At 36.3% G+C, this 13363-nt stretch overlaps 1 protein-coding gene across 4 annotated transcripts in view; it reads right to left on the bottom strand.

Moving 5' to 3' along the window:
• Positions 1 to 13363, bottom strand: part of ARFGEF1 (ARF guanine nucleotide exchange factor 1) — a 92242-nt gene that overhangs the window by 14973 nt on the left and 63906 nt on the right. For all 4 annotated transcript variants that reach the window (XM_086608692.1, XM_086608690.1, XM_086608691.1 and 1 more), the window contains exons 20-29: positions 13187 to 13315; positions 9884 to 10042; positions 9362 to 9512; positions 5654 to 5744; positions 4516 to 4556; positions 4238 to 4407; positions 3459 to 3610; positions 3126 to 3298; positions 1949 to 2109; positions 1159 to 1289 (exon numbers count right to left, since the gene is read on the bottom strand). In XM_086608692.1, the coding sequence (XP_086464818.1) occupies positions 1159 to 1289; positions 1949 to 2109; positions 3126 to 3298; positions 3459 to 3610; positions 4238 to 4407; positions 4516 to 4556; positions 5654 to 5744; positions 9362 to 9512; positions 9884 to 10042; positions 13187 to 13315 (1358 nt within the window). The remainder of the gene's footprint in view (positions 1 to 1158; positions 1290 to 1948; positions 2110 to 3125; positions 3299 to 3458; positions 3611 to 4237; positions 4408 to 4515; positions 4557 to 5653; positions 5745 to 9361; positions 9513 to 9883; positions 10043 to 13186; positions 13316 to 13363) is intronic.

A 13363-nucleotide genomic window follows, 5' to 3' on the forward strand; every position in this document is an offset into this window, starting at 1 on the left:
GGAATAAGTATTTCCAGGTAAGAAATACAGAAGTCTAGAAATTAGTATTAATCTTCACCAGCTATAAAGAGAGTCCAGATGCACAGCTCGCATGTAGATGTGAAATTTAAAATTATTTGTCTAGAATCTCTCGCATTTAGCACCAGAACTGCAACAGAATACATTTTACAGAGGAAAAGCCATATTCAAGGAAAATAAGAAGGTTTTACATGAAATCAGAGTACTGCTTTGCTTCTTCTGCACTTCTCGACTAGTTAATGAAACACAGTATAAAACCAGTAAGTATGATGGGCAATACATAGGAAGGCAGGCAGGAGTGGGGTAATGAGTTTTAATTAACATCAAAAAAAGAATCCAAAAGAATTTTGCCATTGGAGTCCACTAAAACAAAACCTACTCATTGCATGGGGTACTTTACATCATACATTTATATTTACTAAGGAATAGAGAGGATCAGTAGTGCCACTGGAAAAATACAGATTTGGATCTTAATCCAATGTAATACCTTATTTAAAATTAAAAAAAAAAATGGAGAAAGGGAATTTAATACATATTGACCTTTTAGAGTTGACCTGTGACCTTAAAATAACGCTTGCTTGTTATATGTTAGGAAAGTTAAAAGTTGACGTTTACATTTTACTGTGTTCTATGCAAAACTGCTTCCATCGCACCCGATGCTAAGTTGAGCTGAGCTGTTTTAAATGGTTTACAGGTTCCACAATAAATGTAAAACAGTCACTACATTTTAATTTACTTAAGCTTTATTTATTTTCAAATGAACTATTTAAATAGTTCTTATCTTTGTGATTTCCTGGTTACTCATCCTAAATAGGCACTATCTGAATACTTAACTTTAAGGAAATGTAATACTTATCTATTAAACATAATGCAATCACAATCACATAACTTCATTATTTATTATAATGGAAGATAAAAATTTGATATTTACACAGACACAGACTTGAACACAGACTTCGTTTCTACTTTCCAACACCTATTTAAAAGCTGTTTTTAAAAACGAGTCTGGTGTTCCCACAGTGATATCACCCAAAATATACACATAAGTCATTTTACGAGTTACATTTATTAAGAGTTGTTTCTATTTTAAAAGTGGAAAGTAAGCCTTTTAAAATTTGAATTACAAATACTGATTGTTACCTGGTTCTTACATCTAATTTGCATCTATTGATGATACAGGACAACTCAAACAGAATTGGGAACCATCCTCGCACCCACACTCTGTCTTCAGGAGCTACATTCATGTCATCACTTGTATATTCCTTGAATGCCTTTAGAGGAAAAGACAGGCTTATACAGAGTCGTAAGAGTCAGATTCTTCAAAATAAAAGACAATTTTGACTGTAAATAACAATCTCTGCTGTACTATTATTACACCCTGATACCTCAGGTGAGCTGGCAATCAAAATGATAATACTGAGAAGGTGAAGTGTTTTCAAAGTAATGCTTAGTATATTATGAAAAATAAACTAAACAAATAAATGAGATGATACATTCGAGCGTCAGTTTTTGCTTGCAGTTCAGTCTGAGTCTCTTACTCTCTTTTTATAGAGACAGCACCAAAAGTGAGGATCTATCATAACATTTTGAGGATATCAAGCATTTTTGCTTATGCCTTTATTCATTCTTCACAACATCTCAGGAGAGGACATCCTGAGATATGTTGCTTTTCAGCATCTCCCAGGAAAGCTGGCCACCAGCTGAACTGGGTGGATGAGGATGGGCGGGAGGAGTAAAAGAAAAAAAATGAAATAGATTGCTGATACTTTCAAAGCCCATGGCTTTTCATACTCCTATCGCTTCTGAATAAAGTACATTTCTCATTAACCTCTGAAACTTGAAGAAAGCCAATAAGGTTAGCATGAGTCACTTTTCTTTTTAAAAGCATTGTTGATTAAAGCACTTATAATTTAGTTAATACACACTATACCTGAGGTCTATCAGATACGTATTTTGCACAGTGGCGAATGAGGCGGATCGCTTCCATACTGGTATCTGGAAACGCTGCATTGCAGGCAAACTCAGACAAGCACTTGACCGCATCCTGGAAAGAATCTATGGTTGCTGGGAAGTGTTTTTCAAACACAATTGCTGGGAGAAAAGTGTGAACAGAAGAAAAAAGTGTCATGCTTTAAAATCTATTAATTCTAGTATGAACTGATTGTAACAGAAGTCATGAGAGACTGGTTCATTGACTGGTGCTGTCAAATGTTTGAGTAGTAATAAAAACTAAAAAATGAATGCTCAACCAAAAAAAAAAAAAATAATAACCTAAAGGGCATTCTATTTTGACAGTAAGTAAGTGTCTAAAATAAATCAAGGTAGCATCTAGTCTAATGATGGGAAATTTAACAGTTAAGCAAGAACAGAGCAATAGGCTTACTGCTCCACACAAGTCTGTGTGATCAGAGCTTAAGAGGGCTACATAAAGCACAGAGTACAGAGTTATATTTGCAAAAGGACTTTCCACAGCAATATAGTCCTGTTGCCTTATTTGAAGTGTTCTTTTTTCCTCTGAACTTTTGAGGAAAAAAGCATTCTTCATCAATGCTGAAAAAGTTTTAGGAACTTGCAGAGGTTGAGACAGAATAAGAGATCCCTTATAGCGTTTGGAGCCTGAGATCTAGATTAGAATGGGAAGGAAAAATAAATAAATAAAATTTAAAAATCACAGCGCCATCTAGCTCAGCACTGTCTCCTACACAGGGCCACAGACAAGTACAATTCAAACAAGGAAAAAGATAAGCAAACAACATAAAAGTAAAATGACTACGTAATTTTTTTCTGGGAGGGAAAAAAAAATTCTTCACTTAAATAAAACTGTACATATTAAGTAAAATTATCTAAGGCTCAACTTGTTTTACTATAGCATGCTACAAACAGATAATTTTTTTTGAAAAAAGGCATAAAGGAAAACCAGTAACTATAATCTTATTGAATAATTTTCATAACTTTTCCTAGAGGATTGGTTGAAAAGTGTAAAACATTGGTTCTAAAGCATGAAGAGGGTTTTACTATGCGGGCTGTAGAGCCAACAGATAAACAAAGCTTCTCCATCTCTGGAGTCACGTACACTTCCGTGGTGTCTGAATATTATCAATACTCACTGACAATGTGTCCTGTAGTCTGGAATGCAAGTTCCACTATACTTTCATCTTGATCTGAGGCAGCCAGATGAAATACTGAAAAAATGTTTTTCCAGCCAGAACGAATGTTAGCAGCTTGGGAATTTACCATCTGTGCAATACACCGTACAACCATGTCTCGAATAGTAGGAGACCTAAATTGAGATAATAAACAATAATTGTTTAAACTAAATTACATAATCAATTAAAACAGTAAAATTCTCCAGCAACTGACTTCACAAAAGCAATCTGAAACACTAATTGCAAAAGTTGGTGCTATGAACCCAGGTGATTCAGTTAATTGTATGCTATTACCTGTTTCTCTTCATGATATGTTCAAACGGTCTTAGGAAGTCCTTCTGGAATCGGAAATTAGCTAGTTCTCCTTTTTCTAAGAACTTCATTGATAACTGCCTTAACGAATCTACTGCAAAAATAGCTACATCTTCATTGGGATTGCAGCCAACCTGATAATGTAGAATAGAAATGCACAGTAGCTTGCGTCAGAATTCTTATGGATTCAGCCCAAGTTGCCTCTACATTTGACAACAGAGAGCTAAGCAGTATCGGAAAATTAACAAAATTAAATAGTAGCCAATTCCATAAACCACACTGTTAACACAATTCAGTAATCCCTAACTAATTCCAGCTATTTTCTACATTATATATCCTAGCATTTAAAACTTCCTAAAAATAAGCAAGCTGTCTAGAAAGGCTTCTACAAGCTGTATTAAAAACGCATGCCAAACATTTACCTGATAGTCAATTAGACTTGAACAGAAAACAACCTCTTATCCCAACCTTCAAAAAACAGCCCCCAACACCTAACTAAAGGCAGCCAGTTCTAGACCCAAGTCACAATAACTGATTTAATGTATACTCCTGCTTTTACATTTATTCTGTTGAGTACCTCTGCCTTTTTGCAGGCCTTTCCAGCTTTACAGCTTTTGTTGCGTTTTAAGCTACTCATACAGAAGGACAGGAAAAAAAACGTATCATTCAGATGAGCACATGCTTTTCCAACAAATCTCTAAATAAAATTTATTTGTATTGATAATTCAAGGAGTATGCAGTATAATCATTAACAGGGATACCTTATTAAAATGATCTCCAATAACTTCCCAGATTCTAGACCACTGTAGCCTTATCCGACCCATGTTGTAGTAAGAAATCTCTACTATCTTCTGCAGACTAAACATTCGAGGGTGGGTAGCAGACAGCAGTTCATCCATAGATACAGCACAAAGCCAGCGAACAAAATCCACTGTTAAATGACCACAGATTTTAATGCAATACTTTTCCAAGATTTAAGACAAAGCTGCTTTGTAGTTTACAGGGGGTGAGGGAGTGGGGGTGGGAAGATAAAACCTACCAATAGCATTTCCATCCAACCTGGTAGATCCCGTAAATATTCTGTAAAGCACAGTTTAAGACATTGTTACAATTTCTTGAAAAAGCATTAAGATTTTTGGGTTTTAAAATATATATAGATACTCCCTGACTATTTTTATTTATTAAAAAACAATTAGTAAATGTGGAAAAATACTGAGTTTTGAAAAGACAATCAAATATTTCAATTACTTCTAGTATTTAAAAATAACTCCCATAAGCACGCATGGTGCCTGGGAGGTAAGCATCATTTCTAATACTACCTGCTTGCTGACAGTGACTGATGAATAATGTCAGGAGTTCATAAACTATTCAGCCCTGCTCCAATACAGAAGTCGAACTCCTCCAGAGTGCACAAATCCTATTTGTTATGATAAACAGACTCTTGAAACACTTCCTATTATGAAGTGAGGAGAAATACTGCAAACCTAAAGAGCTATTACGTGTTTGACATTAAGCTTCCAGTTCCCTTGATACGATTTTACTGCAAGGCAACTTCCAGTGAACTGACATCGATCTTGCTGCCTATACTCAACCACATAAATGCTTGTAAGCCTTCAGAACGATACCTCTTTGTGATTGTCAATTTTGACAACCACTAAGAAAATGATGTTTTCTTATATGCTGAGAGAGCAATATCCATTAACACTCCAGTCTGATCAGTACTTTATGATATAAACAGGAAATGTTTATGATATGTATTATGCCTCATGAAGCATGATTCACGGAAAGAAAGACTGGAATATCAAGTCAGTAATTACATTTAGGAGAAAAAAGGTTTGTCAATAATGCTCCCTGTAACTAAGGCAAAATGAGATTTGCTATACGTTACTATATATAGCAAATCAAGATTGACTGGACAGTACAGCAGTCTTCATTCTGCAACTCTCCTTAATAGTTCTGTACCAGTAAAAAGGCTTCTTGCCTAATCTTTGTTCTGTTCCTTCTTCCAAAAATACTTCTGCACTGTAAAAAAGCAAAAAACCCACAAAACCGAAAAGCACTTTAATATGGCAATATTTATACAGTTTTTTTTCCAAATAGGAATGCTATTATTAGCACAGAGTATTCCAACATTGTTTAAAAAGCTTGAGGTGGCAACAGCAAATTTAATACAATACCTGTCTACAGCAACGACAACGCTTTGGGAGCTAGTTTCTCCAATGGATTCCTGAATACTTGCTATCTGTTTCCAATCCACGTTTCCACCAACTGCAAGTGAAGAAAATTTGAAAAATGGGTAAAAGACAAGACAGAAAGGGCTGGGAAAAAAAGAGAGAGAGAAGTCATGCCACTACCAGTATAATTAAATATATTTTTAATTCGCAAAAAAGAGAAGGACATTATTAATTTCCCTTGCATGAACTGGACATCTCAGCAAATAGCTGCACGTCGGTCTAAGTCTTAATTTTCTAGATTCTCCATCCGTATATAAGCTACATCAGTCCCAGGAAACCGTCCACATTTGGAACAACTGTATGAACAGATACCGGTGAAAAAAATCAAAAGCACAAAAAGTAGCTTTTTCTCTCCATCTTTAAATAGATTTTTGGTAATTTTGCTACTGAAAATACACAATATATGATAGAGAACACCACACAAAGGAGAACTTTTCACACTATATTAGTAGCAAGCGAGTGTATCTATCCATCCTGATGGATTTTTTTTAATCATTCACAGAAAAGAGCTCCCACCAAAACTCCATCTTAAGGCTACATCTGAAGTACCGCAAAATTATCACCTAACAGTGAGAAAAATCTGTAAATAAAAATAGTAGTATTTTTGGAGGCTAGAAACTGTCGTCCACACCTGGGAAAGTTGACGTTACGAAAATGCTAACTTCACAGTGAGCAAATCTCTGAAATTTCTGGCAATCTCTAAGCTGCATCACGCCCTGCCCCTCCCCTCCCCTCCCCAAAACAAACAAACAAAAAGAGCAAGAACCTTGCAGTCATTCTAGGTAATTCCACCTATCTTGTACTTAGTTTTGTTTTTTTCTTAGGCAGCCTATCAGAAAGATAGGGGAGAACAGAAGACTTGAAGGCCAGCAGTTTTATTCTCTGAGCTTTGCAGAGACAGAAAGTTTCTCATGTTTCACACTGTCTCGCAAAAGTCTGCCTCAGTTTTGCTGTGCTCCACACTCAGAGGCAGCTGGAGATGCTGGCTGTCAAATCTAAACTGATCCATCCTAAGTATTTTTCTAGGGCATTTATGGAGTAACCTTTCTGTACATATATGCATGCGTATGTAACCTCATACTAGAATTTCAGCAACTTGCAATACTGTTGGGTTTGATCAAAACTTCTAAGCACGCAAGCTGCCAGGATCAATAAACTTGATTCCTGGTAATGAATCAGCTGAGAAACACATCAAACGAGTAGCTGTGTGAGGTGAATTTGAATGGCTATTTCCAAGAAGCCAGGTAACCCCAACCAACTCTGCCAGTTGGCATGAGAATTCTTTATTACTGTAGGATTTATAATCAATGCTGGAAGACTTTAGCAGACATTAGATTTATAGTCCAACAGTTATGAGATCTTTTACAATGAAACACAGTCTCCTATACAATACTGCTTTATGAAAAACTGATTCCTCAGATTCCCATTGTCCAAAGAGGATTTCTGATTATCTCACAATTACACTTTGGCTACGACCTACACATAGCAGCAGGTTTTTAATTCCAACATTGCGAACAGAAACTAGAGTAGAAGAAAGCTAAACTTCACAGTTACATCTCCAAGTAAGATCACATTCCTGCCAAAGCACCAAAGCAGCAGATGCTTATTCCTTTACTTTTACAACAGAAGTACTTGCGATCCCTTCAATTTTCAAGTAAAACAAAAGGGGCCATAGCAGGAAGATAATGCAAGAGTGATGACATTCAAATGTATATGCCTGAAGAGTGTACACCTGAATCCTTGTTCAGGAAGTAAATGAGAAAAGGTATTTTTAAGTTGGTTTTGTTTGTTTGTTTGTTCAAAAAACCCACACACTTCAACAAAAAGAGTGAATGCTGCTGCTTATGCATGTCTGCTTTTGCAAGCAGGTTTGAAAGATGAAGCTTCTGTGTCAGTAGACTGCAGCTTTACTTACTGTAAATTAAACAACTCCTTTCCTGTAAAATATATGTCTGATGTCTGTATATATGAGCACATGCATCCTGTTCTTCACAGGAAGACTGGTTTATAGGAAGACTGCTGGAAAGCCACAGTTCCAAAAGATACTTTGGAGTGATCATAGAAAGAAAATTAAAATATTTGCAACACAGGATTTGTGTGGAAGAGTGAAAACACTGAAACAGTTCAGAAAATGACTGTGTTCTAACAGCTCCTAAGTGTACGAAAAACTGAACTCCTTTGAGTTACACGTTTTCCTACAATACTGAAGTGATACTAATAAAAAAATCAAAATGGTTAAGTTTCCATATGTGCACTGTAACAAGCATTCCAGAAATTCAATTCAGAGAGAAACATTTTATGCATTTGGGCACAGACTATTTTCCTGAGAAATGTAGTTGACGGGCGCCGGGGGGGGCGGGGGGGGGGTGGGAATCTTTATGAGCTGGACCTACCCCAACAACCAGCAAGTATGATTTAGAGACACCTGACTATTGTTTACATTCTTGAGGTATTTGGACTTAAAATTTTTAAAGGCCAGTCACTTCAGTGTAGAGAAACTGCCAGCATTTGGAAACTGCCGAGTTGGATAGGTCATCACGAAACACTAAACTGAAGCATGCATATTAGAAGGACAGGAAGAAACTCAGTACACAAGATGTTGGCAGATGCATTAATTTCCAGGCATAAGGTTTCCCTTTCGGCAGCTCTTGGCGAGGTGAGGGAATGCACAGAGGCAGGCCAAAGGAGAGCATAATGGAAAAGAAAAGAACTGACTGCAGAATGAGAAAAGCTGTGTGAGGAGAACGCAAAGTCAGACAATTAGGATTAGTTCTGAAGTCTAAGATCAGGGAATCTAATAAAATAATCATTTGTGGGCATGTAAAAAAAAGTTACAAACAAAAAGTTACATGAAAACTTGAGGGAACACAAAGCTTTTGTTCAGCTGTAAGTGAAGATGTTCAAAAGGCAGGAGATATGGAGCATCATACTAAAATTTAAACTTTCTAACAGTCAAATCAAGTTATATACATTTCCTTGATGCTTCCATAGTTTCCTAATATCCTACACCTGTACATCTTTAACTGTATTCCTATTAAAAATATAAATAAATGAATTTGAAAAAAAATCAATCTTTTAAATTTAATTTAAGATAAGACTGGTACACTTTTCTAGGAGGATAGCAAACAACGTATCACTTATGGTGTAAATTTTGGCTCTCAGGCCAGTCTAAAAAAGGCACTTATTCAGTACCAAAGTAACCACAAGAGGAGGAAACAGAATTTAAGCTACTCTCCCATTTGGTTTGAATGCTGTGTATTTCTTGCCAAGTTTCATGACATATACATGTAAGTTGCTTAACTTACATATATCAACTTGTCTGTTTGGTAAAATACTTGGAGCACTAACATTGCAGTATTATTAAATCTGGTCAAATCATCAGCAATCCATTCTTACTTTAATAGAAGTGAGTAATGTATCATTTTCTTGGATTTTCCATTCTCCCACCCTAGCAATAATACTTAACAGAGCAAAACAAATACTCCAGAAATAGGAATAGATCTCTTCAAATCCTAAGACAGTTTTACAAGGACTACTTCATGGTCTCATCTCTCAACATCACAGTCAACAATAACGAAAACAAAGGACAAACTTCAACATGTGTCTGAAGAAAGCCAGTTAAATAAAATACTTCATTTCTGCATTACTTACCCAGTCCTAGCCCCACAAATTCATCAGGTGCCTGATCTTTTGTTCCAGTAAAAGAACCTTCCCTGCCACGCACTGTCCCTGAGATGTAGCGAGGTTTTACTCCAGTTCCTATTAACTGTGCCAGTTCAAGTTGACTGATGCATTTCAGAATCTATTCCAGAGAATAAAGAAGTTTATCAACAAAAAGCAGTTTGAAACAGTAAAAAAAAAAAAAAAAATCTTTATGCAGAAAAATCTTTAGAAGGAAAAGTTGTGAACACTCAAGGTCAGACAAGCATTTCTGTTCTTCTGTCTAGAACAAATATTAATTTAAATACTATCAGATTAGTCCCAATTTTATTTCTCACTTGGACATGTTTTGCTACTTTAATTGGCTGCAAAATGCACAATTCTACATAAAGTATGTACAAAAGTATACGCTTGGCACTCATCTAAACAACACTGTATTTACACACAAAGTACACTGTGTTCAAAATCAGTACATGCACTTTCTTACAGTCTAAGCACAAATGACTCTTGTACCTCATGCCAGGAATTTCCTAAATAGTTTCCATCTGTATGAGCCACCGTGATGAGAGTTTTAATTGTGTCAATGTTCTTCTGCTTCATTTCAGTAATACCAGAACTCACTGTAAGTAACGTAAATCTTGCTAATGCTTGGACATAGGCATCTCTTTCAAGCTACAAATGGGGAAAAAAAAAAAAAAAAAAGTCTTGTAAGTATCTTCTCAGTATCTTGTTCTTAGTACAATCTGTGTGATTTCAGCAACTATATCATTTACAATTCTTTTCCTCTACATAGTGAAAACAGCTCATGTTCTTCTGTAGAACGCTGTGAGATAAAACCAGGCTCCCTATATTCAGGAATATGAAGTGTGATCTCCGACAGCACAGAACACATAGGTTGTTGTTGGGTTTCTGAGTTTGGTCTTCTTGGATTTTTGGGGGACTTTTATGGGAAACAAGATGCTGTTTCAGAAGAAAAGTTGCTTTTTAGCTAAGCTTTTACTGTTCTTGTACTATACCTGGATCTACTCTGAAAATGCTGCCTTAGCAGTGTCTCTCAAGTTGTAGGATTTTTTTAGCAACAGAATCCAAATAATATATCTAAAAGGCATGTTTTGCCAATTTCACAAAACTGCTCAAAATGTGTTTCATTTCAGCTACTGTGTTTGGAGCGCCTCAGAAGCTTGTGAGGAAAGACTATCATGGGCAGGTAAACAGCAAGTGACCTATAATCTAGGCAGATGAAATCAATCTCACAAATCTACACACGTAGGTATGCAATGTTTATGTACAGGGTATCCATAAACACCAAAGCAAACTCCTCCAGTCTCATTTGAATCAACTACAATGGTAAAAAGAGGATTACAATTGAGCTTGCTAGTGCATTCTACTCTCTTGTTATGTATGATCTGAAGGCCATAAAGTGAAATGGTTGTACATCAAAGAAACTAATGACAGCTATGAAATATATTTAACTGAATGTTTAAGACTATTTTGAAATAAAAATAAATATCATTGAGCACATAATAAAACCAAATATCAAATATTAAAAAAAAAAAATCCTAGGAAGAATGTCTGTTTCGTAGAGAAAACATGAACACCACAACAGTGGGCAATGACAGAAGGGATAGATTCCCACAGAGCCACACAGCACAGCTGCCATATTCAAACCCAACTACTCCTACAGGGTACGCTGGCAAAGTCACAGCAAATAATGTAATAAACACAGAAAAATGGAAGTTTCATGGAAAGAGTACTAAGCAAGATTCTACAAGCTGTGTATCATCTGTAAAAGCAAAATTTTTCTGTCCTACCTTCCCTCTCTGTTCCATACAGATATTCACCCTCTGCCCCTTTTTCTAAGTCATCGAAGTATGAGAAAAATGACAAAACATGTCCATCAACAAGAAAGTAAAAATGGATGATAGGCAAATTAAGTACGTTTTTGATGCATATCTTGTCCCAGATGCTTAAAGACAAAAGCCAGACTGTGTGATAGTTAAGATTAAAAGCACAAACCAGAATCTTTAATTGAGGTTTTAGAGGTGAACACGTGTAGTTCAAACTATACTGTGTACTTTGTGGATTTTCTCAAAACTAAAAGCCTCCAGCTCCCTCCATAATCTCTCAAGGTGCCTAAACTAATGTTAACTGTTCTTAGACACCAGTCTTAACTTCTGTATGTTTATTTAATGAAATCAAAAAGTTGTCAGCACCATTTAAGCACAAGAGGAAAAACCTGCTCCCAAAAAGATCCATAAGTCAGCTCAAGTACAGGTTTGCCAGTCTCCGTCAAACCACCAGAGCTATCTGGCATCTGAAGTCAGATAACACTAAGATCTAATCAGGACCTTGTGCAATGGAATCATCCTGTAACGTACTGAAATCGTCAACAAACCAGTAGTGTTTTCAATGATATCAACAAAACAGAGTTCCTGTAGGAAACCAAGAAGGAATATAGTTTATACTGAAAATTTTAAATTTCAGCAAATGAGAAGTGTTGTTTTTGAAACACCTCCAGTTCAATCAAGTTTATCCCAAGCCAATGAAAGGGTACCACTGATTCTGATACATTTCTGGAGCACGGAGATCTTACAGCAAAAGTGTCCTTGCCTTCCCCACCCAAGGCAGACCACTGCAAGACTGGGAGCTAACCTCTGCAGCTGCTGAAACTGGTATTTGTACCAGTTCCAATTTTGCAGCTTAGAAACAAAAATAACAGGAATGTGAATTTCATTAAGCAGATGCAGGCTCCAGGGAAGGCTTTGTTAATCAAATTTTAAGTCTGTTCAGCTCACGGGGTGTGGGGGGGAAGAAGTGCAAAGACAGAGGAATGGGTTTTTTTAAGCAGCTGTATCAAAGGTCCCAATGTGCCTTTCTACATTAGTGATGAAAAGTTATCTAATTTGCTAAATACAAGTGCAAGTGGGGAGGGAAGCAAAACATTCACTATCATATCATAGTCCAACAGTTTTTACCGTAAGTTAGTCTTACAAGGTTGTTGGTTTTTTTTGTCATTTTGGGGTTTGTTTTTGTTTAATTTAAATGTTTTCAATGTACATTTGAAATAATGCGATGTCAAACATATGAATTCTGATTGCCTCTCTCTCCAGCTATCTCTATAAAGGACTTATGTCAGACCAGTACTCCATTTATTAACTAACAGTCTACAGTAACATAATAGTATGTTCAGTAATGATGATTTTTAAATGGGGGGGAGGGGAATAAGGAGGGGGTGGCGTGGGAGGGTAAAAAAAGCACCCAACTTGAACCAGAATTACCCTCCAGAGCCAGAGAGTCTGGAATTCTTGGCATTATGCTTAATGCAAGATACATTCATGCCTTATTTCAGGAATGACATTTCCAGTACCGTAACTGTTAAAACGGTATCAAATTCCAAAAGTCTCAGATTAGTATAATCTCTCTGAAGTTGAGAAGGATATTTCAACACAGTTCACAGAGATACTATTTTACTTATGAAATAAGATAGAAAGACTCCTTTTATGAAACATCACAACAGAGTTAAACAGCTTTGTAACAAACCTAAAAAGAAAGTACTTCAACGTAGAAGTAGTTAACTTGTGGGGAAACAAGGATTCAGTACATAGGCATGGCAGCACTTACCACAAAACACCAGGAAAAATAAAGGTCACTATATTTAAAACACTTCTAGTCAAGTATCAGATGAAGTAGTAGCTGCAGAAGCAGGCACCCTCTAAGTATTGCAGTGTATAGCTTCAGCAACAAGAACTCTAAGAACTCCACTAACATTTTGCTAGTACATAAACCAAAGTATTGTCTCAATCTTATTTTTTTTACCTGAATGTTGAAAATGCAAGCAATCCTGATTGCACATCGTATACCCTCCAAACAAAGAGAGGCAACTTCTGTATCATCACAGTCCTGCAGACCCACACTGAAGGCAGCCAGAAAAGGCGTCCACGCCAACTGGAACGCATGCACAAGAAAAAGTTACATTAGCAACTGTTAGTACTT

The sequence above is a fragment of the Tauraco erythrolophus genome, chromosome 3, assembly GCF_009769465.1.
Source record: "Tauraco erythrolophus isolate bTauEry1 chromosome 3, bTauEry1.pri, whole genome shotgun sequence".
Lineage (NCBI taxonomy): Eukaryota > Metazoa > Chordata > Aves > Musophagiformes > Musophagidae > Tauraco > Tauraco erythrolophus.